General features: G+C 43.9%; 2 protein-coding genes across 7 annotated transcripts in view; one reads left to right on the top strand and one right to left on the bottom strand.

Moving 5' to 3' along the window:
- The window catches only part of Lca5l (lebercilin LCA5 like), a 52714-nt gene extending 43407 nt beyond the window's left edge, over nt 1-9307 (bottom strand). For 2 of the 6 annotated variants that reach the window (XR_005734602.2, XR_013437043.1), the window contains exons 1-2: nt 9087-9298; nt 8545-8667 (exon numbers count right to left, since the gene is read on the bottom strand). The gene's annotated coding sequence lies outside the window, so the exon portion shown is untranslated. Of the gene's footprint in view, nt 1-8544; nt 8724-9086 lie in introns of all 6 variants that reach the window. The other 4 variants (XR_013437045.1, XR_013437044.1, XM_040287037.2 and 1 more) reach the window with 4 other exon arrangements.
- Nucleotides 9308-15844: 6537 nt separating this feature from the next.
- Nucleotides 15845-26890, top strand: part of Sh3bgr (SH3 domain binding glutamate rich protein) — a 50695-nt gene continuing 39649 nt past the window's right edge. The window contains exons 1-2 of the mRNA XM_005323475.5: nt 15845-16028; nt 22840-23025. Of these exons, the coding sequence (XP_005323532.2) occupies nt 15984-16028; nt 22840-23025 (231 nt within the window). The 5' untranslated portion in view covers nt 15845-15983. The remainder of the gene's footprint in view (nt 16029-22839; nt 23026-26890) is intronic.

Below are 26890 nucleotides of genomic sequence, written 5' to 3' on the forward strand. Positions count from 1 at the left end.
TTGGGTCTTTTTGGGTTCTCCTGGATATACCACGAGAATTCATTCTTATTCATGGAACTCAGCCTGAGACATATTATCTGCTGTATAAACCAAAGAAAAATCAAATTTGTTTTTGGCTGTGACTGCAGTTAGCAATGAGAAGTAACCTGAATACGTATACAAAGTGGCTCTCTAGAATATTCAACCTATTAAGTACCAGTTTTCTCACTGATCTGCTAAAAATTGATTGACGACTAGTGTCAGGCCTATTCTATTAGTGCTTTTAAGGTAACTAAACTGTTTTAGAGTGTCTTTGTGTTACTATAGATCAGGCTACTTGCTATTGTTATCAATAAAAATGCCTGCCATTACACATATATGGAGTTCTGATAATGCAGCACATAATGGAAAAATCTAGGTCTTGGGCTAACCACTGAATGTTTTTAGTTAACTAGTCAATTAATTAACATGTTTTATTGAAGAACATTTATTTAGTGTCTGCTGAGTACTGAATGGGTAATGAAGGCAAACTTCTGCCTTCAAGATATTAAAATGAGGTCCATTTCTCCATTGTTCTAATGGAGAAATCTGACCTGGTTGATGATGTGTTTTTCTGGAATGCACCAAGATGAAAGGAGGTCTGCTGAAGAGAATAGTAAGCTTCTGTGTTACTAAAGAACAGGAAAGAAGAATGTTCTAGATCAAGGGGTACATCTGAATCATGTTTGAATACTATAGTCAGGTGTTTCCATCCTGCTTTTGAATTAAGGCTGACAAAAGAAAGCATCTGCTAACATGTTTTAAAATGAGTTCCTGTGTATCTGGTTTTTTAAAAATATTTTTTTAGTTGTAGATGGACACACAATATCTTTATTTATTTTTATGTGGTGCTGAGGATCAAACCCAGTGCCTCACACATGAGAGGCAAGTGCTGTACCACTGAGATACAGCCCCAGCCCTGTACTTGTTGTTCTTAATCAAACTTCCCTAAGATATCTGAGGATAAACTCTATATTCCGAGCAGTGGGTTCATCACACTGTAGAATTTAGAAAGTTTCCATGGTAGAGTTTTTTGAAATATCTTAGTCTCTTTTTAAAGATAGAATATGTTTCGAAAAATCTAAAATGTTATTACTAAAGTACTACTATCTCACAAAGAACATATAAGAACAAAAGTTTTGAATCAATATTAATTTATATATATTCATCTGCAAAAGCCTTCACACCAAGGCTTTTCTTCTCTTAAACTGACTTTTGGCAATTGATTGGGAAATAATAATAATAATGATCATCTTGATTGTACTTATCCAGTGGTTATGCTGAAATAAGATCTGAAGAAGTCATACTGAGTGGTGCTTTTCAAAATATTAGAGGCAGAACAAAAGATCCTGTTTTTTTTTTTTTAGTTTTTTTTCTTTTTTTTAAGAGAGAGAGAGAGAGAGAGAGAGAGAGAGAGAGAGAGAGAGAGAGAGAGAGAGAATTTAAATATTTATTTATTTTTTTTTTAGTTTTCGGCAGACACAACATCTTTGTTTGTATGTGGTGCTGAGGATTGAACCTGGGCCGCACACATGCCAGGCGAGTGCTAGGCAAGTGCACTACTGCTTGAGCCACATCCCCAGCCCTGTTTTTTTTTTTTTTTTTTTTTAAATTTTGTTTTGTAGTTGTAGATGGACAGCATGCCTTTATGTTTATTTTTATTTGTTAATTTTCCTATGTGGGGCTAAGGATTAAACCCTGTGCCTCAAGGCGCTAGGCAAGCGCTCTGCTGTTGAGCTACAGCCTCAACCCCTGCCTGTTCTTTCTTTCCAGTGTAAAACAGAACAAAAATAATCAGAGTGTTCGGATTTGGACTACTTGCCTGTAAACAACATAAAACTAGAAAACGGGGGGCTAGGGTTGTGGCTCAGCGGTAGAGCGCTCATCTCGCACGTGTGAGACCCTGGTTTTGATCTTTAGCACCACATAAAAATAAATAAGTGAAATAAAGGTATTTTTAAAAAAAAAGAATAAAAAAAAAAAAAAACCAAGAAACGGAAGACCCTCTTGGTATTACTGGTGGGCAATGGATCTCATTGTGGAAGGACTGAGGTTGGTGGATTTAGCATCACATACTGAAATTTATTCTTCTGGAACACACTACAGAATAAGAATGTTACAGAAATGCAGACAACCAAGAAATACAGAAAAAGATGTTCTAGCTTACTCATAAGGAAACAAAAATTAAAACAATGAGATGCCATTTTTTATCTATCAGAATTGCAAAAGTTAAATAATCAAGTGAAACATGTTGCTGTAATTGTGACTAACAACTGAGACTGCATAAAAATATGGGAATAAAGCCTATTTCTGTTTATGGATATGTATAGGTAAAGATCTCCAAGACACATTATTTATTTTTTGTAGTTGTAGTTGGACACAATAGCTTTATTTAATTTATTTATATGTGGTGCTAAGGATCGAACCCAGGGCCTTGCACATGCAAGGCGAGCACTCTACCGCTGAGCCATAACCCCAGCCCCAAGACACAGTAATTCTAATCCATATCTACATGCTGCCCATTGCCTTCCATAATAAAAGGACTTAAATCCCATTTTTGAGGTTTAAAACTTTCATATGGTTCCAATGGGCTGATTAATGGTCTCCTAGGGATATATATGTCCCCAGAGTCTGTTACTATCTAAAGGAAAAGTAACTGCAGATGCGGTCAACTTCAAGAATTTGGGTGGGAAGATTTTCCTGAATTATCCATGTGGCCTAATATAATCACAGGGGCTTTTGTGAGGGGGATGGAGGGAGTCAGAGTTAGGCAGCCACGTGATGATGGAGGTGGAGGGAAGCAGAGGCAGAGAGAGGACACCATGCTCCAGCTTTGAAGATGGGATAGAGGGTCTCAGGCCAAAGACTATGGGCTTTTGGAGGAGTTAGCAAAGGTAAGGGACTGGGTTTTCCCCTGGAGCCTCCAGCAGGAACTGGTCCTGCCAGTTTAAAGACAGTTCAGACTTCTGACCTCCATAATTATAAGAGAATAAATATATTTTATTTTGAGGCACTGAGTTTGTGATGATTTATTATAGCAGCAACAGGGAACTAATGATACAGGTGCTCTGAAAAACATCATGAATTAAAATGGCTAAAAGCAGGCTATTAAGATAAAATCAAACTACACTATTCTAAGAAGTTAAAGAAGAAGGTAAATAAAATGCTTTGGGACAATATCATTTTTTTTTTTTTTTTTGGTAATGGGGATTGAACCCAGAGGCACTTTACCACTGAGCTACGTCCCTATCCCTTTTTATTTTTTACTTTTTGAGACAGAGTCTCACTAAGGTTGCTTAGGGTCTTGCTAAATTGATGATCCTCCTGCCTCAGCTTCCTGAGTCACTGGGATTATAGGCATGTGCCACTGTGCCCTGGCTTGGTACAGTATCTTAATGCTTCTAGAATTTCTCTTGCTCTACTGCATCTGTACTATATCCAGGAAAAAAATGTGTTCAACCCCAGGAAGTTGATGGGATTGTTTACTTGGGAAAACTAGCAAAAGATAACATCCGACTCTCTTATAGACACTCAAGATGGATAGTTAAAAAAAATGCAAGGAGAAGGCCCGTGTGAAGAGACAATGGTGGAAGGGTGGCTGGAGTTTCAGAAAGCAGGATGTGGGGCTGGAGTTGTGGCTCAGTGGTAGAGCGCTTGCCTAGCATGTTGAGACCCTGAGTTCGATCTCAGCACTGCATATAAATGAATAAAATAAAGGTCCATCGACAACTAAGAATATATTAAAAAAAAGAAAGCAGGGTGGGCAGGGCAGAAGCAGTAAGGGGGAGGAGTGACAAAAAGATGTCAAGTAGCTGGCAAGGTGAAGAAATGAAATACACAGAGAATAAGTTAACTTAGAAAAAAGTGGACATATTTTGAATTATGGAAAACAAGCTTCTTATTGCCCAAAAGGCTTACGTAGAAAGGGGTAGGGCTGGAAAGAACCCTGGGATGTTTGATTACAATTGGAAATTTTGAGTTAATATATATATATATATATATTTTTTTTTTAAATTTTTAATTGTAGATGGACACAATACCTTTATTTTATTTATTTTTATGTGGTACTGAGGCAAGTGCTCCACCCCTGAGTCACAATCACTGCCCCTATTTTTTTTTTTTAATATTTATTTTTTAGTTCTCGGCGGACACAACATCTTTGTTGGTATGTGGTGCTGAGGATCGAACCCGGGCCGCACGCATGCCAGGCGAGCACGCTACCGCTTGAGCCACATCCCCAGCCCTAATATATTTTATATTGTATATAATATACACACATTTATACATAGGAATATGTATATATATATATATAGTTATAGACATATGTGCATAAGTATCTATAAAATGTGTATATCCCCCAACTCTGTTCTCTGAAGCAATGGCACTTCAGTAACAATGAGTGCTGGGCTCCATTCTCCACAAGGAATCAGGGCACCTTGGAGAAATTGGGGCATCTTGGATGATTCCAAGCCTAGGTCAGGCAAAGAACAAGATAAAGCTTTGTGTGTGTCAAAAGGACACAGGAGCAGCTTGAAATTCTCACTAGTCAAATCTAGGACAGTTTGAGCATCCAATAAAGAGGATAGAGGATTACAGCTCACTGATTAAAACAGAGTCCACACCGACATAAATGAATAAATGAGAAAGCTCTGTCTTAGGCTACAGTAAAACTGATGGGTGTGCAGGAGTGGTGGAAAGAGAATCACTACTTGACAACTTCCACCGAGGAAACTCACGCAGGCAGGAGTTGCCAATGGATACTAAAGGTCAGTGAATGTGAGCTGACAAGGAGCAGGATTTGCCACAACATTAGAACACCTCTTCCCCCAACACTAGTAAAATACAGAGGGAAAACAGGTGATGTTGTGGAGACCAGGAGACACCTGCGGAAACAGGTGATCAAGGTCAGTGTCAGCAGGGGTGGGTCATGTCTCTGGGTACTGAGAAGGGCACCGACATTTCTGTGGCCTCCCCACCAGGAGCAGGCCTGAGTCTGGGCAGGGGCAACATCAACCAGAACTAAGTTTGGGGCTCTCCTAGAGAAGGAGACCGGGACTCCTTCACATGCACTCTCTGATACACAGTCAGGCAGAATGTTGAAAGGCCAGAAAGCTCTTCCTTCAGCTTATGAACTCGGTACTGTGCAGGCAAGACCATTAGCACCTTAGAGTTTTCAAGGACACCATGTCAAACACTATCTACTTCTAAGCTTATGTGTCCTAGCTTTTGCTTCAGAACCTTGGTCATTCTGGAAGTCAAAAGAGGAAGTTTGCAATTATTGGTCAGGACAGGAGGCATGAGGCTTGTGACACAAGGGATCTGCATTCTCTTCCCAGCTCTACCAGTGAAACAAGCTGTTTGGCCTCAAGTCGCTAAGGTGAGAAATCAGCTGACTGCCCCGTGACCTCTAAGGCCCAGTCCAGCACTCAGATCCTCAAGTGAAACCGACCTGGATCTACCAGCGATTTCAAGCTGACAATATGAAAATGTATCATGTTTAACAACTGGATGGTTATAGACTAGTTGTGTGGGTTTTGGTCACTTAATAATTTTAGACATTTTATTTTTGACAAAGATCCTGAATTCATCACCAGATTGACATCCTGAAGCTGCGCCTTTAGGACGAGAGACTGTGCCTCTCTACTTCCCCCAAGTGGTGACAAAGGCAATGGACTGTTCCACCCAAAGGAAAATTTCATGTGGGTTTTACCAGGGCCTATTTTTAGCTCCCCTATGTCCACACTTAAAATTTTTCAATGTTTACCTATTTTTTTTAACTAGAATTTTCATCTATGTCAATAAAATTATATTAAAATACTAGAAATTTAATATTTCTTACACATCTTTCAACACCTTTGAGTGCTCACTGGGCCAGGAACTGGAGGTTCCGGGAATCCATGGTGAAAACAAACACCAACGCTTCTGTTTCTTAGGAACTTGTGTGTTGGCAGTAAGCTAATGACAGGAGTGACTTCTGTTTTAGAGGAGATGCAGTTCTGTCAGGATGTATAACAAACAGACTGGATCCTGACAGGTGCCCCCTGGAAGCTCTGAGGGGAGACAGGAAGTCAGTGGGCTGTAACTAGGGAGATGAGAGGCAGACAGAAAACAGAGTCAAGGCCTGAAGGGTACAGGAGCCCTTGTGGCTAAGGTCCAGTGGAAGGGCCAGTGGGTCCTGATGACTCTGGAGAGGTGGGTGGGGTGAGCGGCTGCAGGGCCGTGGGAAGGCCACGTGTTAGAGAGTGAAGGAAGCTGGCAGTGAACTAGAGGAGAGCTGGGAGGGTTGGCATAACCAGTCCTGCCTCGGGAAGAGGCTGGCTGAGCGTGAAGAACAGAACGGAGTCAGAAGGGTGTGGGGACCAGACAGCAGGGCCTGAAGCAGGCTGACTGAAGGCTAGTCCCAAAGGCTCCTGGGTTCAAGGCTTGGTCTCCAGCCCCTGTGTTACTGGAGGCAGTGGAAAGTGTAAGAGGTGGGGCCTCCCGGGAGGATTCAAGTCACTGGGGGTGTGCCCTGAAGGGGATTGCTGGACCCTGGTCTCCTCCCCTTTTATGATTCTGGCTAGGAGGGAAGAGGCTGTGCTCCACCATGCACTCCCTGACAGGACATGCTGCCTTGCCACAGGCCCCCAAATAGGCCAACCAACAATAAACTAGAGCCTCCAAAAACTGAGAGCCCAAATAAACCTTTCTCTACATACTTTTTAGTTATGGAAAGCTAACACAAGGGAGGGGTTGGACTCAGGAGCTGGTTATGATGAAGGCATGTGAAAGACGCCTTCAGGAGAGTGCTGGGCTGGGGCTCAGTGGCAGAGCGCTTTTCTAGCACGCGTGAGGCACTGGGTTCAAACCTCAGCACCACACAAAAATAAATAAATAAATAGAGGTATTTGAAAAAATGCCCAGGGGACATCACCAGGACTGCATGGTTTACTGGATGGCGGGGTAAAGAGAAAGGCCAAGGAAGAACCCCAACTTACAATGAAGAAATTCCAGTTAGGGCTGCTTGGTGGGACACTGTTTGGTCTCATGGCTGTTGAACTGGAAGTGTATGAGTGAATTAAGAAGCAATCTCATGGGAGGCTGGGGTTGGGGCTCAGTGGCAGAGCGCTGGCCTAGCATGTGTGAGGCACTGGGTTCGATCCTCAGCACCACATAAAAAAACTAAACAAATAAAGGCATACTGTCCATCTACAACTATTAAAAAATTTAAAAAAAGAAGCAATATCATTCAGCTAGATGGACATATTGGTCTAGCTCAGAAGAGGACACTGTGAAGAAAGCTGGGTGCCAAGTACATACCTAACATGTAAAGCCATAGGCATGGATTTATGACTAGTGTCAAAGACTAGGGGGAACAGGGAGAAAAAGGGAGAACAGACATGGAGCTACAAAGAACTCTAATATTACGGAGCCTGGAAGAGGAGAGGGAGCCAGAATGGCAGCAAGAAGAGCAGAGGAGCAGGGGAAAAGAAGCACTGCAGAGGCCAGAGGAAGCGTGTTTCAAGAGTGAGGTGGGGCAGCAGTGTCAAATGCTGCTCAGAGACTGAGCCTGCAAATATCTCATTAGAGTTTTTTTTTTTTTTTTCTGCATAAGGACAGGATGGAAGCCACACTGAGATTGAAGGGGTTGAGGAAAGAGATACAGAACAGATGTATTGAAATATGGCAACTCTTTAAATAGTGGACCTATCCAAGGGTATAATGGATTAAACAATAACTGGAAATTGAAGGGAAATGTGGGGTGAAGGATTTTTCTCTTTCTTTTGTGATAGGAGACTTGCATATTTAAAAGCCCTGTGTGAGGGCATGGGGATGGGGGCGAGTAAACACAGCAAAAAGATGGAGGAGGCGATTATCTTGGAGAGAATTGATACCTGATACCATCCTACATGGCTCCCTTTTCTCACTTGTAAGAAGGGTTGGGGGGTCTTTTGTTCTTCCCTGCAGTCCATTTTAAAGGTCTTACCAGGGCTTTTTAAAGTTCTGTTCCAGGGACACTCATATTCATTCCTTTAAGAAAGCTAAAGGGCATCTTTCAATGTGTAGCTTATTAACAGTATGGTTCTTATCTAGTCTTGTCTATCTGGCTAAACAGCTGCAATTCTCTAAGTGTGTACTAAAGGATTTATTTTTTTATCTATGGGAAGTAAAAAACTCATATAATCCTTAAAAAAACACCTTGTTTTCATAAAATAACCAAGAAAAGGAAACTAACATGACTGCCTATGCTCAAGTGGGGAAAGGCAGAAGCCAGGAAACCAGTTAGGAGGTTATTGAAATAATGCAAGCACCAGATGATGGTGGCCTGGATCAGGGTGGTGACAGAGGGGGGTTGGAGAAATGGTGGAACTGTGACTCCTCTGGGTTCATCTTGAAGGATGTGCAGACAGAGTAGAAAGCACCAAGGCTTGGGCAACCTGAAGAATGGAGTTTCTTCAGGTTGAGGGGCTGGCTTAAGAGCAGGGTTGGGGAGTGATCAGGAGTTGTCTTGGACGTAACAGCCTCTGGGATGCCTTAGTCACCTACCTAGGGTCGCGGTAGGCTGCTGGGTGCACCAGTGTCACGTTCAGGGGAAGGGCTGGGGTGGACGTAGGCATTCGGGGCTCACTGGCATTGACATGGAGAGCCCAGGAGACTGGATGCAGTCATCTAGGGAGTGTAGACGGAAAACAGGTTCAAGGTCGTGTCAGCCCGTGGGAAGCTTCCTGGAATAATTAACCGTTGGCAGAACTGTGGCAACGAAACGTCCACGCCTCCAGGGAGCCTATGCACAAAGAGCCCGGAGGCTGGGAGGACTATTCTAAGGGTGCGGAGCCTGGGGCAACGTCAGCGACCAGGTCGGAAGGGAGCCGCAGCCAGCGAGGGCGCGCGCACGAGGGCAAAGGCCAGCGGGTCGGGCCCAGCAGCCCGGGCTCCCTGGGGGCCGTGCCCCACCTAGTGCCTGAGTGGCCCCGCCGCTCCGCGGCCGCACTCGCGCAGTCGGCGCTGGTCGCTCTTCCCTGGCAGGGCGGCTGCCGCTCACCCGCCGCGCTGGGCAAAAAGGAAACTTGGGCGCCGGGCTACGTTACCAGCGGAGCGGCGCTCGAGGCCAGCCCGACAGGGACCCGGGAAGAGCTCAGCAGGCGCCTCGGGCGGGCGACAGGCTGCGGCGGCGGGCAGTTGCCAGCTCCCTGCGGCTCCAGCGGCTGCACCAACCCGGCCTCTCTGGGGAGGCGGCGCGTCGTCGTGGAAACCACGCGGTGCCCGCTGGGATTACCGGGCCGGCCGGCAGGCGCGCGCATGCGCACTGGGGCCCGCCGACGCCGCGGCGGGGAGGGGCGTGGCGGGCCGGGCGGCCGGAGCTCGCGAGTTCTTCTTGGCCCGCAGTTAGCAGGGAGGTGGCGCCGGCAGCCTCCCCGCCCCGGCGCGGCGCCCGGGCCCTGCGTCCCGCCTGACTGGGAGCGAGCTGGCGGGCCCGGCGTCGGTTCTCAGGCTGCGGCCTCTCCCGCTCGCCGCCGGGTGGGAACCTGGGCCCAGCGCGAGGCTCCCGCCGGTGTGGACGCCTTTGCCCTGCGGAAGCGGGTGGACCGGGAGCAGTGGCCTTACAGCTTCTCTCCTACGCCTGGGTGTTTCCACAGTCTGACCACAGAAAGGTGCATTTTGGTGTAGGAAAATTTAGATATGGACAGACAAGGACAAGGAGAAATTTAAAATCACCCAATGATGGTTTTTTTTTTTGGGGGGGGCGTGTCACAAGCGGTTATTAGTGACTCAGTCTGAGACGAAGATGGATTCCATCAAACCTATTTTATTGATGCTTGTTACACTTCAGACACGTCCTAATTCTAAGTCATAACTGAGTCTGCACCCAGGGGTCCCAGAGGTTCACCTGTGACGTGTCTTTAAGTCCAGGTCTGGTGAGAGGGGATCACAGCGACGGGTCTCTCTGTCCGGGTCCTGTTAGTCCCATCGCCCCCCTCCCCCGCCTCCCAAGTCTGGGTTTTTAAGCCCTAGTTCAGTTGTGCTTGTAGCTGATAACTGAGTGAGGTCTGGGGTGTATCCCCGGGTGTAGACTACACTACTAACAAGTCTAGTTAATAGCCAAGTTTTGCAGTTCACATTACATTATGGGCACATTACTTATAGTCTTATCCAACACACACACTAATTAATAGAATCAACAGTCAATAATCTTATAATATTTCTGGTACTCATGTCAGGGATACCAGAAATTGAACTCAGGTTCACTCAGCCACTGAGCCACATCCCCAGCCCTATTTTGTATTTTATTTAGAGACAGGGTCTCACCGAGTTGTTTAGAGCCTCACTTTGCTGAGGCTGGCTTTGAACTCACGATCCTCCTGCCTGAACCTCACTAGCCGCTGGGATTACAGGCATGCGTCCTGCCCCCCAACCCTGGCTACAGTTGATTTTTAATGACTGCCCATTTTATCAGTAATTGACATTTTTAATTGTATTCACTTCTTTGTTAGTAGGAAGGACAGTTTTTTTAAAAAAAATTGTGCTTTATTGATTTGCCTCTGTCCCCTGTCCCCCTTTTTTTAGTCTGGCTCTCCCAAAATTGCCCAGGCTGGCCTGTAACTCCTGGTCTCAAGGGATCCTCCTGCTTCAGCCTTCACAGTAGCTGTGACTACTGGCATGGGCCTCCATGTTCAGGACTTTTGCCCATTTTTAGACTTGAAATTTAATGTAAATGTAATACTGACTTGGAAGAACTTTAGATGTATGAAAACTCCTTCTGTGATATGTGTTGCGAATATTTCCTCCAGTGTCAATTTAACTTTGTTTGCAATGTATTTTGGAGTCAAATACATCACATTTTCCCCTTAGGATTTCTGCCTCTGGTTTTTATGTGAGAGGAGCAGTGCATATTTCCTTTTCACACAGGCTGTTTAATTCCAATTTCGTGGGCATGGACTGGGACAAAGCTTCTTTCCATGACACCATCCCTTTCTCTGTCCACTATTAAAGAGTGCCCACCTTCAATTCTAGAAGCTTAGGTAATGAGTTATCTGCAGACAATGGGTGATAGTGGGTTTTGATGGCAGTGGTGAGCTGGGCAGCATCCCCAGGTGGACAGACAGGCGTCACCCCAGATGTGATAGTTACAGAAAGATGGGCCAATCCTTGATGGTTGGTGGAGCTCACAGGACAGTATTTGGAGCAAGTTTCTCATGAAGAGAACATCCCATTCCTTGCTTAGAACTGGAGAATGTGGAAGATGCAGAGAGTCTTCAGAGCTGCCTTTCCCATTGGAGGGGTCCCCTCTCTTTCCTGCAGTGCTCTGATGTGGGAGGCCAACCTTATGGGTGACTGAGTTACACTCCCCAGCTGGTTGCTGAGGCGCTCAGTCACAGAAATGGGAGTGTCTTGCTACAGCCCCATGGGTGAAGTTATGCTCACCTGTTTCTTTGTAATAGAACCCCTTGCCCTGTTTAGGATAGAATCTTCCATGGAAGTGCCTTGTGTGTCCTCTTACTGTGCCCTTGGGTGTGGCCTACTCAGGTGTCAGTCAACCTGCTGACAGTGGACATCATGAAGATAGACTCAGCCCTCTGAAACCTGACCCCTTGCCTCATTTGAATAGCTTCTCCTCAATAAAAGGGGTCAGCACGTGCTCGCGCGCGTGCGCGCTCTCTCTCTCTCTTTCTGCAGACCCTTAAGGTCAGAGGAGCTGTCACAGCGACCCCAAAGAAAAAGGTATTTGTGTCTCTTGTGTGGTTATTTCATGCAGCCCAGTTAGCCCAGTTTAACTAGAGTGACCCCTGAGCCTTTTAGTCGCGAGAACAGAAACCTGGCACTCTGAAAATCGTCATTTGAATCTTTCTGTCTCAGAATGAGTAGTCTTTGCTTCCTGCTTTTGGAGGGGGTCTTCTTCCCCCTGGAGGCATTGGTGAAGCAGCGGCCTTTTATTATTAAGCTGCTCATCTCCATCAGGCTGCACAAAAAACTTGTGCCTTTATTTCTGTGTATTTCTAGGGATGCTATAGCACATCCCCACAGACTTGGTGGCTTAGAACTATAGAGATTCATCTCATGATTCTAGAGGCCAGAAGTTTTAAATCAAGGTGTCTGCAAATTCATGCTCCCTCCAAAGGCTCTTAGGGAATTAGTCTACAAAGACCCTATTTCCAAATAAAGTCATATGCTGAGGTTTTGGGCGAACATGAATTTTTCATCGCATTATATTTACTATGACAACCCCTTTCATCATTCCACAGAAAAACATACGTCTATATTTGCCATTTTGGTTTACCCATAAAGTTAAGTAAATTGAAACACAATATTTGGTATTATCATAAGATCATTTGAGGATCTCTGTGAAGTTTGTAGCCAATACCTCATAATTTTATAATCAAAATTAGGTCTGATCACAGAGTGTACTAGAAACGTTGAACGGCTAGCCCTCTGCATGCTTAGGATTACACAGCTCCTCTGAAGTGGTTTTGTAAGTCAGAGACTTAAAGAGCTTTAGGACTTCTGTGGAATGTTTGGTGTTCCTGCTAATTAACTTGAATTGGTGTCAATGTAATAAATTAGAAGAGATATGACAATTAGAGTTTTCAAATTTCTAATTTGCACATTTTCATTCATTTTAAAAAGATAAACAATTTATTGTGAAGAGAGGAAGCACTAGAAATTTGCGTGTGGCATCTTGGAAGCTGCTCTAGTGTGGTGTAGAGAGAACCGTGTTGGGTCCAAGTCTGAAATACACCATTACTGTTCCCATTTGATAGACCCAGCCTGATTTTCTCTTAAAATTGGGAGCCATCTTGCCACAAAGCCATGAAAAGCTAATTTCAGCTTTCCTAAAAATTACTGCAAATTCTGAACCTGCTTGGAATGCCTGCCGTGCCTTGAACTCACCCCTGCCTGGCTCTCTGACAGTTAGCAGCCCTCTCTGAAACTTTAGTGACGCCTCACAAACCTTGGCCTTCCCTGGCCAGATGCCGACCCTCTCTGAGGCTCTAATGACCTTCATAAATTCTGATGTCGGGGCCAGCAAAAATGTAAACTAGCATTTGTGTGATGCTCGTCAGAGTTCTGTCATCTGTAACTATTTGTGTAACTTTCTGGGCTGTAAAGCTGGACTGCAGGAAAGCTGCGGCTGCTGCCTTTTTCCTGCGGTTTTGGGTGGGAGAGGCAACTTGGCTGGTCGAAATAATAAGCTTGCTTTAATTTGATTTTAATTGGAGAGGGTGGTCTTATCTTTCTTATAGATCTCAAACCCCCCTTTTTTAATTCTTGTCCTCTCTTTTTTCTCCGAATATGTATGACCAAGGACAAGAGCACAGAGATTGTTGGCAACCCATTGTTCTTTCTTTGATAACCATTTGTTATCCTCTCGACCCCCATCACTCATTAAGTACACTGACTGCCTGACCTCCCTGCTTCTTTATTTCAGAAGGAAACTTATTTTTCCCTAAGCCTCGAAGATGGACAGATGGAGGGGTGTTATTACTGAAGGCAGCTTTTACCCAATATGAGCAGGAGATATATATTCTTTAGAGAAGGAGAATAGTTTACGTTACTAATGAAGCCAGATTTAAAGTTAGGTAGTTAGTGTAGTTAGGTAAATCGGGTCTAATACCGAGTGAAATCTAAAATGGAGGCCATGCTGGGAATGACTCAGGGAAAACACAGGACAACTCATGGAATGTTAATGAAGTCCCAAAGAGGCCCTAGGCCAAAGTCCACCTGGAAGAAGTATTAATGAATAGCCCCCAGCAGATTTGAAGATATCCCATCACAAAGAAGTGATAATGAAGTCCTTTCTGCTCAGACTACTTCTTTGGCCCACCTGTGTCCCACCCCTCAGGCCTTTCCACCTACATTCCATCACTGAAAGAACTATAAAAAGGGGAGACAACCGCAATTCCACGGATTCCACCTCCTGGGTCCCCTTCTTCCTCCGGGACAAGTCTTTTCTGCTGTCCTTTAATAAATTTCTAATTTCTACTCTGACCTTGCCTCGGCGTGCTTCTTTGGTGTTATTCTTCAACATCGGGGAGCAAGAACTCGTCACCGGTCAACAGCGGTAACACTAATAGCTTACAGTTACTAATACTAACCATAGTTTATATTACTAATTTACATGACCGTTAGGAAACAAACCTAACTTACTACTGAAAGACCCCCGTTTCCCTGTCCAAGGAGAATCACACGAAACACTGGCTGCAAAAAGCAAGAGGTGTTTATTGAGACACAGGTGCCTGCGGGTGCCCAGCAGAATCTCAGCCGGAGCTTTGGTGAGCTGGCACACCGGGTTTGGGGATACAGAGATTTTTATAGGTTAAATGTTTAATTTTAAACCCAGCATATAGGCTACCTAAAGGGCAAAGTTGTTTTTCACTTTATGTTACTGGAAAAACCACATAAAAGCTACATGTTTGCACTCTGGTTCTCTTGTTCCTGCTTATTCAGGCATGCCTTGGGACCTGGTTTACACCTAACTGATTATCTGAAAAACACCTCTGGTGCCTGCGTAGGTTTGTGACATGCCTCGCGGTGGTTTTGCAACTAGGCCTGACGTTGTTGGGCTGGGGTCTTTCACTACTTTCTTAATAAACTTGGAAGAATTACCATGTTCATATGATAGACTTTAAGGTATCAATACCTGGAATTTTTTGTGTGCATGGAAAAAAATAGTAGATACTGTAGAAATTTGGAAAACATAGAAAAGTAAAAATGATCTATAATCTTTGGTAGAATTTAAGATAAAGTTTATATTTCTAGAGACTTAAGTTTGGAGAATTCATTGATCACTTTCACCACAGACCTAATTTTTGGAGTAGTTAACTTTGCATGTTGAAGCCAAAGAAAAGTCTTGTTAGAATTACCTCAAAGATTGCCTGTGGTGGAAATCATTCTGGGCAGGATTCCAGGGCCTAGGGTCGTTGCTGATCCCAGGCTCCTACCTGAGGGGAGGGGAGCAGGCCCCAGGTCCTCTGGGACTGTGGGGGGCAGGTGCAGAAGCAGGGCCTGCCTTCCTGCTCCTGGCCAGGACCTCCTCCTCCACCATGAGCAGCAGGGCTTTGAAAAAGGGTGAATACCCCTGCTGCCTCCTGAAAGATGAGCACTTTGTCCCTAATGCCCTTAATCTTGATTTTGAAACTCATCAAAAGAGTCTGGGCCACTTACCTGGGCTTCTTCACTAGCTTTTGTATTTTTCTGATTTTTAACAAAATCCAAATTATCCTCATAAATAAGATGGTATAGAGCCAGTAGTAAACAGATTATTTATTGTTTTTCCTCAAAGTCTTTAACACAGTGAAGGTAATTTGCTGCTGACAAGCCAGCCTCTGGATGTCAGGAAACCTTACAAGGCCAAACAGGTGGTGACGGGAGAGAGCTGTAAAGGAGCCATTCATAGAGGAGTTTCTACTGTGTGACAGTTGATTGAGTGTTTAAAAAATCTGCCAGAAAAATCTTAAAGTAGGGAAGCTGCTTTTTATTTACAGGGCTCTGGGGCTATTCTGACCCTTCCGGTTGGTTTGTTTGCCAAAAGCCTGGTGAGCCCAGCCTCCTCCTGGGCGGAGATGGAGGGCGTTTTCAGAGCTTTTCTGGTGGCTCCGAAGAGCTCCTCCCTTGCTTCTGTTCTCCCCTGCTCTCCAGTTCCTGGCCCCCACCCTCTCTCCCCAGGCATTTCTCTACTGGTCTCTGATTGGTGCAGGGCACAGCCTGACCTTTTAGGGACTGTTGTCGGGCCTGGCTGCTTTTATCAACCAATCAAATATTTTCTTGACAGATCCCAAAATATTCCTAGGCCAATGGAGGGGGAAGCCCTAGAGCTGGTCTGCTCTTCTGGGAGGCAGAACCTCTTGGGGGAGGGAGGGCAGAAGGGGAGTCCTGGGCAGTCGCCAGCTCAACCTGGCACTTGCTCCTCCTTGTCACTGTCAGGATTTGTCTAGCGACCGTTCCCTGACAGGGGTGTGTTGGAGGGAGTCCTCTTTCTGACTGTCGAAATGGTTATCAAAGTATTTGTTGCCACATCTTCTGGGTCCATAGCGGTAGGTGTCCGGTGGGACCTGTGGGGTGTGCTTCTTTCTGTACCATTTTCTGGATAAATCAGGGTTGGAATTAGAAGGAGCCGGTATGGATGAGCATTGGCCTTAAATTCTTTTTTCCGTGTAAGTCAACTGCACTCTGCATTGAGGGCCGATGGCTTTCTGTGTGTGTTTTTGAAGTGTTGAAAATAGTGTGTAAAATGTGTAATCCAAACAGGTGTGTGGGGATTCCAGGAAGGAGGAGCCTTGGATTGGTGACGTGATCTAAGTGCGTTGCCGTTGCATAGATTATAGAATCATGAGCTTTTATTTTACTTTTTTTTTTTGGAGTGTTTCTGCTATTAATTCTGCAGGACTTGGAGGAATGTAAAGTTAGAAATAATGATTCTTAGTGTAACTATTTGGAGCGTCTGATGGACCAGATTGCTAAGTGGACTCCTTGAGCATTGTTCCTTGTATGTGTGAAGTTACTGCACAGAAAGTGTGGAGTTAGTGTAATACTATTATTTGAGGAAAATGATGTCATGGTGAGAAGAGCAATCGTCTCCGAGGCCACAGTTTTAAATGCTCTAGGAGTTCCAGTAGCCCACATATGGGAATAGGAGCCAACCTCCCTGCCTTGGCTTGGTCTGGGTACCGAGAGCCCAGGCACCTGCCTCCCATGTGCCTTCATTCTCAGGCTGTAGACCTGCCCGAAGAAACACGGTCACCCCGAGACACCTTTCTCCTTGAGAATGATTCAGGCTTTGACTGTAGGCTTGAACTGCAGTGTCTAGCTGCGACTGACCTTTCTACGCGAGTTTTAGCAGGAATTAGGAAGGCTGGGGGAAGAAATAATTTTATAGTCCCCAGAGTCAGGGCCCCAAGAGGGGGCTGTTTCCTATTTTATATCTAGTTCCTGGAGGAGCTTCGGCTGCAGCTCGGATTTCTGGAGTCACAGCCCACTCCCAACCTGGGGAATCATTGGCGTTTCAAAGAGGCTGAGAGGAAAGCAAGAGAAAAGGGCCTGCTAACTCCCAAAGATCACTACTGATCCGCAGTTGTGTCAGTGATCTCTGGAGCAGGTGACAGAAAAAAGAATAAAGATTACACATGGAAAGTTCCAAAAGTAAATCTTTGTCGTTGATGACTGGGGAAACTTTTAGTTGATATAAAATGAGTATGGTTTTATTTGTTTTGGGGATGCTGGAGATGGAACCTGGGGCCTCACACATGCAAGGAAGGTGCTCTAACACTGAGCTGTATCCCAGCCAGCTCGTACATTTTGGATTATTTTGATAAAATATAATATTTGAGGAAAATGTCTTTGGTGGGCTTTAAATGTATTAATGTTCATTGCTGAAAACTTTTACCACTTAATTGCCATCATCTATATATTCTGTAGAATTGGTGTATGTGGCCCTGTGTATTATTCAGAAGACAAGGGGTAAATTTAAGGATTTCTTTAATTTTCTGAGATTTTTTTTCTGGTACTGGGGACTGAGCCCAGGAGTGCTCTACCACTCAGCTACATTTCTGCTTCCCTCTCCCTTTTTTGGTATCACAGTTTGAACCCAGGGGCAACAGGCAGGAGGTGCCAAGTGAGTGGAAGGAAGAGGTGCCGCAGCCAGATGGCTCCAGCACATTAACCACTGAATCACATCCCCAGCCTGTTTATATTTTATTTAGAAACAAGGTCTTGGGCTGGGGATGTGGCTCAAGTGGTAGTGTGCTCACCTGGCATGCGTGCCGCCAGGGTTCGATCCTCAGCACCACATGCAAACAAAGATCTTGTGTCCTCCGAGAACTAAAAAATAAATATTAAAAAATTCTCTCTTTCTCTCTCTCTAAAAAAAAAAAAAAGAAAGAAAAAGAAACAAGGTCTCACTGAGTTGCTTAGGGCCTTGCTAAGTTGCTGAGGCTGGCTTTGAACTCACGATCCTCCTGTTTCAGCCTCCTGAGCTGCTGGGATTACAGGTGTGTGCCACTGCAGCTGGCTCCAGCCCTTTTTTATTTTATTTTGAATGGGTCTCGCCAAGTTGCCCAGGCAAACTTGCCATCCTCCTGCTTCAGGGTCCTGAGTGCCTGGGATTACAGGTGTGCGCCACAGCGTCCAGCTAAATTTATGAATTTCTTAGGTTTATTTGATGTCTCACATTCATGAAATTTGGCAGCATAATTTAGTTAGCTTTGGAGGACCTGGAGGAATGCCATTCATTCCAGGATCTTGGACAAGCCAAGTGAGTTCTGGGGTACCAGAATGGCAAATGTTTCAGTGCACTTGCAACTGTGTGACCTTGGGAAAGGCATTTAACCTTGCTAAGCCTCGACTTCCTTGTCTGTTAAATGAGGATAAGAATAGTGCCCACCTCATGGCGTCAACATGAGAGCATCTGAAATAAGATGCTCCGTGCCGGGCATGGTGTCAAGTGCTCCATCAGTGCTCAAAAAGTACTGTGATTACTAGTGAACGATATCCTTACTGCTAGTTTATATTAATTACTGCTGTAATTTTTGTAATTATTAATTAATGTTAGTTAATTAGTATTACAGCTGTTATAATGATTGGTTAAGACAACTGACATCCTCCTGAAGAGCGAGAACTTGTTACCCCAGCGTAGGTGCAGCTGGACTTTTGTGGACAGGGAATTCCCCCCAACGCTGCTTGGCAGGAGAGCCCGGGAGCAGTCCTTGTGCTCAGGCTGCACGTGGGCTGGGCGCTCTGCAGAACCTCCACTCACTTCTCCCACACAGGAGTTTAAACAACGGATCTTGCCTCCCACCTAGTCAGTCAGGGCATTCTGACTTCTGCTGGATGAATGAAATAATGAAGAAGGAAAGACCAAACTGCAGTCTCTTCCAGGCATTGAATTCGTGCCACTGTGTATTAAAGCTCCATTTTAATGGTTGGCTCTAAGGAACTGTGACACGCTTTATCACATCATGAAGGGGTTTGGGTCATGGACGATGGGGAAGCAGAAGGCGGGTGTCTTCTTATGTGACCTCTTCTCTTGTTGAAGGTCTTGGCCTTGGTGGGGCATGGGGACAAAAGGAGAGAGGATTTTCCCTGCTATTTCCAAGGTGCACAGTCCCTGGAATCATGGTCTTTAAGGGTAGATCTTCCAGGGGACTCCTGGGTTTCTTAATGTGCATCTCAATCAATAGTGCAAATATGGTGGGAGAAACACGACTCTTGAATTAGATCGATCTGGGTGTAAACCTTGGAAAATTCATTGACTCATGGAGCCTCGGTGTGACACCTGCAGTACTCGGTGCTTTTCCAGGTGTCATCTTACTAGATCCACCAGCAGCACCCCTCAAGGATTTTCCAAATCACCCCAGTTCTCAGGTGAGGAAATTACAGACCTCAGTTCTTGCTTGGATAGCCACTGTCTGGTCTGGGATGGCCACGCAGGCGTTTGTGACTCAAACTCAGCGGGCTTTTTACTACAGTACAGTGACCTCAGTGGAAAGGCTCCTAACTGTACAAGACAATAGGCAGGAGGTGCCAAGTGAGTGGCAGGAAGAGGTGCCGCAGTCAGACGGCTCCAGCACATTAGCTGACTTGTGGTGGCAGAAGTCTTCAGGACGGAGAACAGACCTTTCTTATGAGTACATGTGACATGCTAGGAACACAGAGCTCTCAGCCTCTGCTAAAGGCTTCAAGTGATGACACTGGCCCCAGGTATCCCCGGGTCCTGAAAGCTGCTACCCAGGACAGATGGCGCAGCCTGTGGAACCAGCATCGGCCATGGCACTCTGAAGGGTGGGGAGAAGTGGAGAGGGAGAGAGGGTCCATGGTGACAACTCTTGGACTGCTGTGCTCATGGCCCAAGAGTGAGCCCCTGGAGGCCATGATGGGAGCCCTCTGGGATGATGCTGTGCCTCTGGGGTCAGCTCAGGAGGCTGTATGAGAAGAGCCCCACTTTGGGAAGGCTGGAGGGGCTCCTCCATCAGAGACCTTCGGGGAGGGACCCCACCCTAGAGCAGGGCATTGGGCTGTGGCAGACGGGACAGAGCCAGCCAGGTGGCCCCACGTGTTCCCTTTCCCCTTATCCCTCCTCTGAGCTTGAGCTAGACCCTTCTCCAGAGGTTGCCAGCCCAGGCACACTCCAGTGCTCCTATTAGCCTCACGAGCCAGTTTAAATGGTGTTTAGGGAGTCTGGAGCCAAACAGTTCAAGTTTCTCCTTGTTTTTTGGGGAGCGGGGACAGGGTACTAAGAAATGGCACTTAGCACAGAGCGCTGTTTCTGCCTGTCACTTAACTTTCCTGGAGGCCCTTGCTGGTCCTGCGGAGGACAGTGAGCATGGTTGCCCCTTCCATCTACTCCATGCGTCGCCTTTCTTGGAGAAGTGGAAGCCAGGACTTTTGGAAATGCTTCACCTTCTCAGGAATCACGGGGTAAAATATCAGGGAGATAATGTTGGCGAGGGGGTTTCGGATGAAGGGCAGGCAGGGTCTGGGTAAAGGAGATTGCCTTCTGTGTGTTTTATTAAAAGCAAGCTTGCCTAAAGTGAAGACATCTCTACTTTTCAAACAGCAAAGTTATCTCTGAAAATATCTGAGGGATATTCATAAAACGGCACAATTATGGACAGGCTGGAAAGGATGTATGGAGAATATAATTAATTAAAATAATGATTTAGATTGACAACTTGTCATCAGGTCCAATGGGATTTTGTAATATCCAAAAATCCAGCTATGAAGCTGTGGAGCTTGGAGCACAGTTTCCCTGCAGAGGAGAAGGTCAGGGTTACTGCAGCCCAGCGGCAGGTAGAGGCAGCTCCCTCTCTGTCCTTATGGGGTCACTCAGGAGTCTCCAGACTTCTTATACAGATACATTAAAAGGAATTCCTTTGTTTAACACTTTCTCTCAATTTTTTTCCATGCTTGTCCCGAACTTAAATGTACCTTGGCTCGCGTCTTAGTGCTTGTAGGTATTGTGCTGTAGCTAGTAGCAGCCTTTAATTTATCAATGTAATGTTTTTAGTCCAAATATCTTTATTATGTTGATGGTACAGATATTAATGAAAAATTAAACGCAGGATTACACATATAAATGCACATTTATATGTGTAATTTATACATGACAATTTACATATAATTTGTATATGTTTACTTTCTAATAATTAAAAAATATTATTTACTATTAATATATATTTTATATTACTATATGTAGAATAAAATGACCATCCCAAACAAATTCTATATACAAATTATTTTATGGTACTTTGTATAATTTGTTTTAGTGGTGATTTTATTCCAGGGCTTAAGCATCTATATGTGTCTGACTTTTCTTGTATTAAATAAGGAATACACCACCCAGGAGTCATTGATAGTCCTTCATTGTTGGCAAGAAAAAATAAAATTGGTGTTTTCTTTCTTTTTTTTTTTTTTTGAGGGAGGACAGGTATATAGGTCTTTAAGAAAGGATTTTGGCTTAGACAAAACAGGTTTGGATTTACCTCATCTTTTACCTCATTTATTTTGAATCCTCCAAATCTAGTCCTGCTGATAAACAAGTCACATGAAGGTGATGAGGAGCCCTTGTGTCCTATAAAACAGTTTTAATGACTTGTTTTCATTATGAGATAATAGTCTATTCAGAAGACTTTTACAAAAATTCAGATATTATTTTTGTGTCAAAGAAAATTCATACTTAAATGTTAATCTTCCTTTAAAAAGTGACCATATTTATGCCTCTGTAGTATCTTGAGTGTGTTCTACATCTATAGTGTACAAATTAGTTCTGTACTTTTTTTCCTCCCAAATAAGCAGTTTAAGAATCTTTTTACCAGAAGGGCCTGGCACAGCATCTTGTGCAGAGTAGAGTTGATAACTGTCAATTGACCACACTTGCTGGAGGTTTATGCCTGGGGTTCTTAAAATGGCGTCCACAGGGTCAGCTGTAATCTATTTACAGTGTTCATAAAAAATGGAATCATTCATTTCTGGGAGTGACTTCTCAGACTGAAGAGAGAAATAGTCATAATTACTTATGGGGAAGGAGCTCCGATCTTTAAAGATGGTCACATTGACAAGAAATAGCTGCTGGGAGACACAGTTATTGCACACCAGTGGTGGAGAACAGCGCGTCCCATAGGGTGGGAGAAAAGCATCCCTCTTTTGTGCCACCTTTTTCTGTGCTGGGAGAAACATACTCCAGCCTTTCTGTCCTGCCTTCTGCCCTGCAGCCATCTCCACGTGGGCTTTTCAATTTCTGGTGTTATTTCTAATGTTACTTCCAGCTCAGTGTGACTCACACTCCTGTTTTCGTAACTTTGAACGAAATGCACGTTAGTGTAGAACGCGTGATTTTGCATTTCATAGTAAATCATCTTTTTTCCATTTTCTTTTTTAAATATAGCTTTATTTTATTCATTTATTTTTATGTGGTACTGAAGATTGAACTCAGGGCCTCACCAGTGCTAGGCAAGCGCTCTACCACTGAGCCCCCGAGCCCCCGTATTCTCTTTCCTCTTTTCCCATTCAGGTCTCTTCCTAGCTAAATTTTGTTTATGGTTTTGGCTATTTCAAGCTTTGAGTTATAAGTATTTTGAAATACAGCAAATGAGAGATATGAGAACACCTCCGTTCCAGTTAGGTTGATTAGACAATGATTTAAACTTTGATGATATTAAAACCTCAATATTTAAACAGTCACCATGGATCCTTCATAATGCAGAGGTGTGATTTTTGGTTTTCCTCATTTCAATACTTTATAAAATTATTGGTGTTGTCTGGGTAGCTAGAGAAAGGATTTATTTTATGTAAACATCATCAAAATATTTTTTAAAAAACAATTTAAAAATATTTTTCACTACTCTTGACCAGATTAGGAAGAAACAGCAAGAAGTGGTGGGCTTTTTGGAGGCGAATAAAATCGACTTTAAGGAATTAGACATAGCTGGAGACGAAGACAACAGGCGGTGGATGAGAGAGAATGTTCCTGGGGAGAAAAAACCTCAGAATGGGATTCCTTTGCCTCCCCAGATCTTCAATGAAGAGCAGTATTGTGGGGTGAGTATTTGGATTTGTGGAAATCCTTCTTTGTGCATGTTTATCAGAAATCGTTCAATGGTCAATGGTCAATTCCCAATGGTCAATTCACCATCTATTTCTACCAACCACTGCCTAGTATCAGATCCACTGTGAACAACCATATTTAAGACTGAGTTAGAAAATGGTAGAAACAATAACATGCACGATGATTCAGAAGGTTTTTGGGGTTATTTTAGGTTCCTTATTTAATTTTGAAGAATTGAGGTCATTTTTTTCAAACAGAATGTACATTTATTTTCTGAAGCTTTTAAAAATTTTATTTGTTCTTTTTAGATGTCCATGACAGTAGAGTGTGTTTTGATATATTATGCATACATGGAGTGTAACTTACTCTAAGTAGGGTCCCATTCTTGTGGTTGCATATGATGTGGAGTTTCACTGGTCTTGTATTCATATATGAACGTGGGAAAGTGATGTCCAATTCATTCTACTAAAATGTGCATTTAGTTAGAAGGAATTCTATCTTACTTTGATAAGTGTGCACCCACATGGATGTGCGGTAGTTTCCACTTTTATAAAGATGGGATTTATAGAACTGCAACCTTACCGTAGGTAACAGAAAAATTTGTGTGAATATAGTTAGTTTAAAAACTGTTTGGAACATTTTGATTTTTAATAGCAATTTTATTTTATACATTAATAGTTTATTTCAGAAAATAAACTGTAATCAGAGTATATAAGTTGTGCTTAATAAATCAAATTATTGAAAAGGAACACTTAACAAATCAAAGGACTTTAGAATATGAGGACTGGAAATTACTTCTAAGCCACCTCAGTCGCTTCTTGGATGGGGACAAGGTCTGCCTAGTGGAGGAGGCTGTTCAGAGTGTGCTGCTTCTGGGAGCTGGAGCCAGGGTAGGCATCTGAACCCCTCTTCTCCTCATGCTGCAGAGAGCTGCTGGTTTCTTTATTATGCTTTTCATCGAAACCACCTGTCATCAAGCGGGTGAGGGCCACATTCTGCCACTGTCAGTTTCAGTAAGTGCAATTTTGGTGGAACACATCCACAGGAATTCACTTACCAATTGCCCATGGATGATTTCGCACCAGGACAGATTTGCACAGCAGTGAGAGCACTTACAGCGCACAAGTGTTTATCGTCTGACTTTTCACAGAAGGGTCTTCACACCTCTGACTTGAAGCACGAATTGTTTGGTTTGTGGGGCTTATGTTAGTTTCCTGTAGAAAAGTGGCCCAAGGCTGGTGGCTTAGACGATAGAGATGTATTCCCCGCGGTTCTGGAGGCCAGGAGTTTGAGATCCAGATGTTGCTGCTGGTTGGTTCATTCTGCAAGTCTGAGGGACAGTCTGCCTCTGTCTCTCCCAGCTCCTGCCTTTGTGAGCAGTCCTTGTCCCTCCTTGGCTGGGGAGATGGGGCTCCCAGCCCTGCCTCCATCCTCACATCGAGTCTCCCTGAGGCCTCTGTGTCTTCAACAGCCTTCCTGTAAGGACAACATCAGTGGAGTAGGACTTGCCCTTAATCGTAACTGATGACAACTGCAAACAGAGCGCACTTTCCGAGGTGCCCGTGGATGTGAGTGTGTGGGGGATGCTGTTAGCCTGTGTGGGGCCGGATGGACTTATGTACTGGATGAGCTTCTTCCCGGCTGAGCTCCTAGTCCTGTGGGCATGGAATGTTTTCAGACAGTCTTAATGTGCTCAGTGCACACTGAGGGGAATGTGTGTCCAGTTCAACTTCCCTGTGGGTCTAACCTGGAGTTTCCCAGCTGCAGCACAATTCCTCCAGAGAAAGAGCCCTCTGCTCCACCTCCTACCGCACCCTGCCTCTTCCTCACCTACATTTCTAGGATTGTACCTCTTATTGGATAAGAAAGGGATAATGAGGGCTGTTTTTGGTGTGTGAGTGTGTGAGTGTGTGTGTGTGTGTGTGTGTGTGTGTGTGTGTGTGTGTGCAATAGCAGTAAGGAATTTAGTTTTATTTTTTCTAAAGTAATTTATTTTAATAATTGGAAAGTAAGCACAGGCACATGGTGATAACTTAATACGGTTCAAAAGGGTCTGTAGTGAGAGTGATTCCTCTGTCCTTTCTGACCATTCACTCTAGCTGCCTTCCCCTGAGCCAGGTTGGCTCCGTAGGCTCCATCAGCATGTCTCATGGTGCCCATATTCATGAAGTTTCTGTGCCTGGTTTAATACTCTGCTGCCATGTCTTGAAATTCTTAGCAAGGCTTGAACCCAGGGCCCTGAGTTTTCATTTTTGTACAGGAAAATTCTCAGTGTGGTCCTGCTTTGAGGCCCCAAATGTTGGCAATTTCTTGTTTGACTTTTCCAGAAATTTTCTGTGTATAGTTAACAATTGTTGACTAGAGGTGTGATTCAGTGGTAGAGTGGTTGCCTAAACTGCTCAAGGCCCTGGGTTCAATTCCCAGCACTCCAAAACAAACAAACAAACAAACAAACAAACAAACAAACAAACAAACAAACACCAATTGTCTATCACCTCAAAAAGGGGATATGCTATCTAGACTTTGTTTTGTTCAGTTAGTAACTGTACTTGGGGGGTCTCTGCAGAGCTGCACATGCTCCTTGGTTTTATGGCTGTGAGTTTTTCTTTATGCATGTCATAAATCTTTGGCTCAGCCCTCTAATGGAGAGCATTCGTGTTGTCTTCAGTCTTGTGCCGTTAAAAACACTTCTACATGGCGGGGCTGCGGCTCAGTGGTAGATGAAAAATTGGTTCTTGCTGCTTTGGTTCAGGTTTCATTCTTTTTTTAATATATATACATATATTTATTTTTTTAGTTGTAATTGGACACAATACCTTTGTTTATTTATTTTTATGTGGTGCTGAGGAGGGAACCCAGGGCCTCACATGTGCTAAGTGAGGGCTCCACCGCTAAGCCCCAGCCCCAGCCCATCAGGTTTCATTCTTTATGGATGAAGTTGAACATCTTTTTAAATTTGTTTATCAGTTACTTGTGATTTCTGTGACTTTCCTGTATATATTTTTTGTCCTTTTTCTATTGCGCTATAGACTATGTGTATTGGTTTTTATAAGTTTCTTCATATATCAAGGAAAATAGCCCCTTGACTACCATAGATCTAGTGAACATTTCACATTTATATCTTAAATAAGAAATTTTAAAGGGGCATTTTTTTGTCATGCAGAACTTTTAAATGTTTCATATAGACAAATATATTATTATTTTTTTTCTGTATGGGTTCCATACTTTAAATTTTGTTTAGAAAAGCTTTATGCACTCTAAAATTACCAAATAAACATTTCATTTAAATTAGAAGAATTTGATGTTTTCTTCTACTACTTTCCCAGTGAAGTTAGGGTTTAAAATTTCTTACTTTTGCTTTTGAACTGTCCTTTTAGATTTCGACTGTTACATAGAGACATTATTGAAGCATACAACTTTCTGTCTATATTAACTACTAGGGTAAAAGTTATGCAGTTATTCTGTGCTATAAAAATAAAATCTCAAAGACATCTCTTATCTCATTTTGCTGTGGTCTAGCATTTAAAAATATTTAATTGTGAAGAAGAAAATTATCCCAAATAATGACTTCCATTTTTAAAATCTGTTTTCCTATTACAAATATGTATCCTATGAGTTTGCAAATTATTTTATTCAACTCTTTTAGGTTCTTTTCAGTCCTGCCTCTGGGGAGGTCTCAGTAGCTGCTGTGATCTGGATCTGGAATGTCCCTGAGGAGTTGTGTGTTAAAGGCTTGCTCTCCAGGGTGGTGCTCTTGGGAGGTGGTAGGAACTTTAAGAGGTGGGGCCTAGTGAGGGGTCTTGAGGTCATTGGAGACATGTTCTTGCAGGGGACAGTGGGATTCTAGCCCCTTCCTCT

This window comes from Ictidomys tridecemlineatus, chromosome 3 (genome assembly GCF_052094955.1).
Source record: "Ictidomys tridecemlineatus isolate mIctTri1 chromosome 3, mIctTri1.hap1, whole genome shotgun sequence".
NCBI classification, from domain to species: Eukaryota; Metazoa; Chordata; class Mammalia; order Rodentia; family Sciuridae; genus Ictidomys; species Ictidomys tridecemlineatus.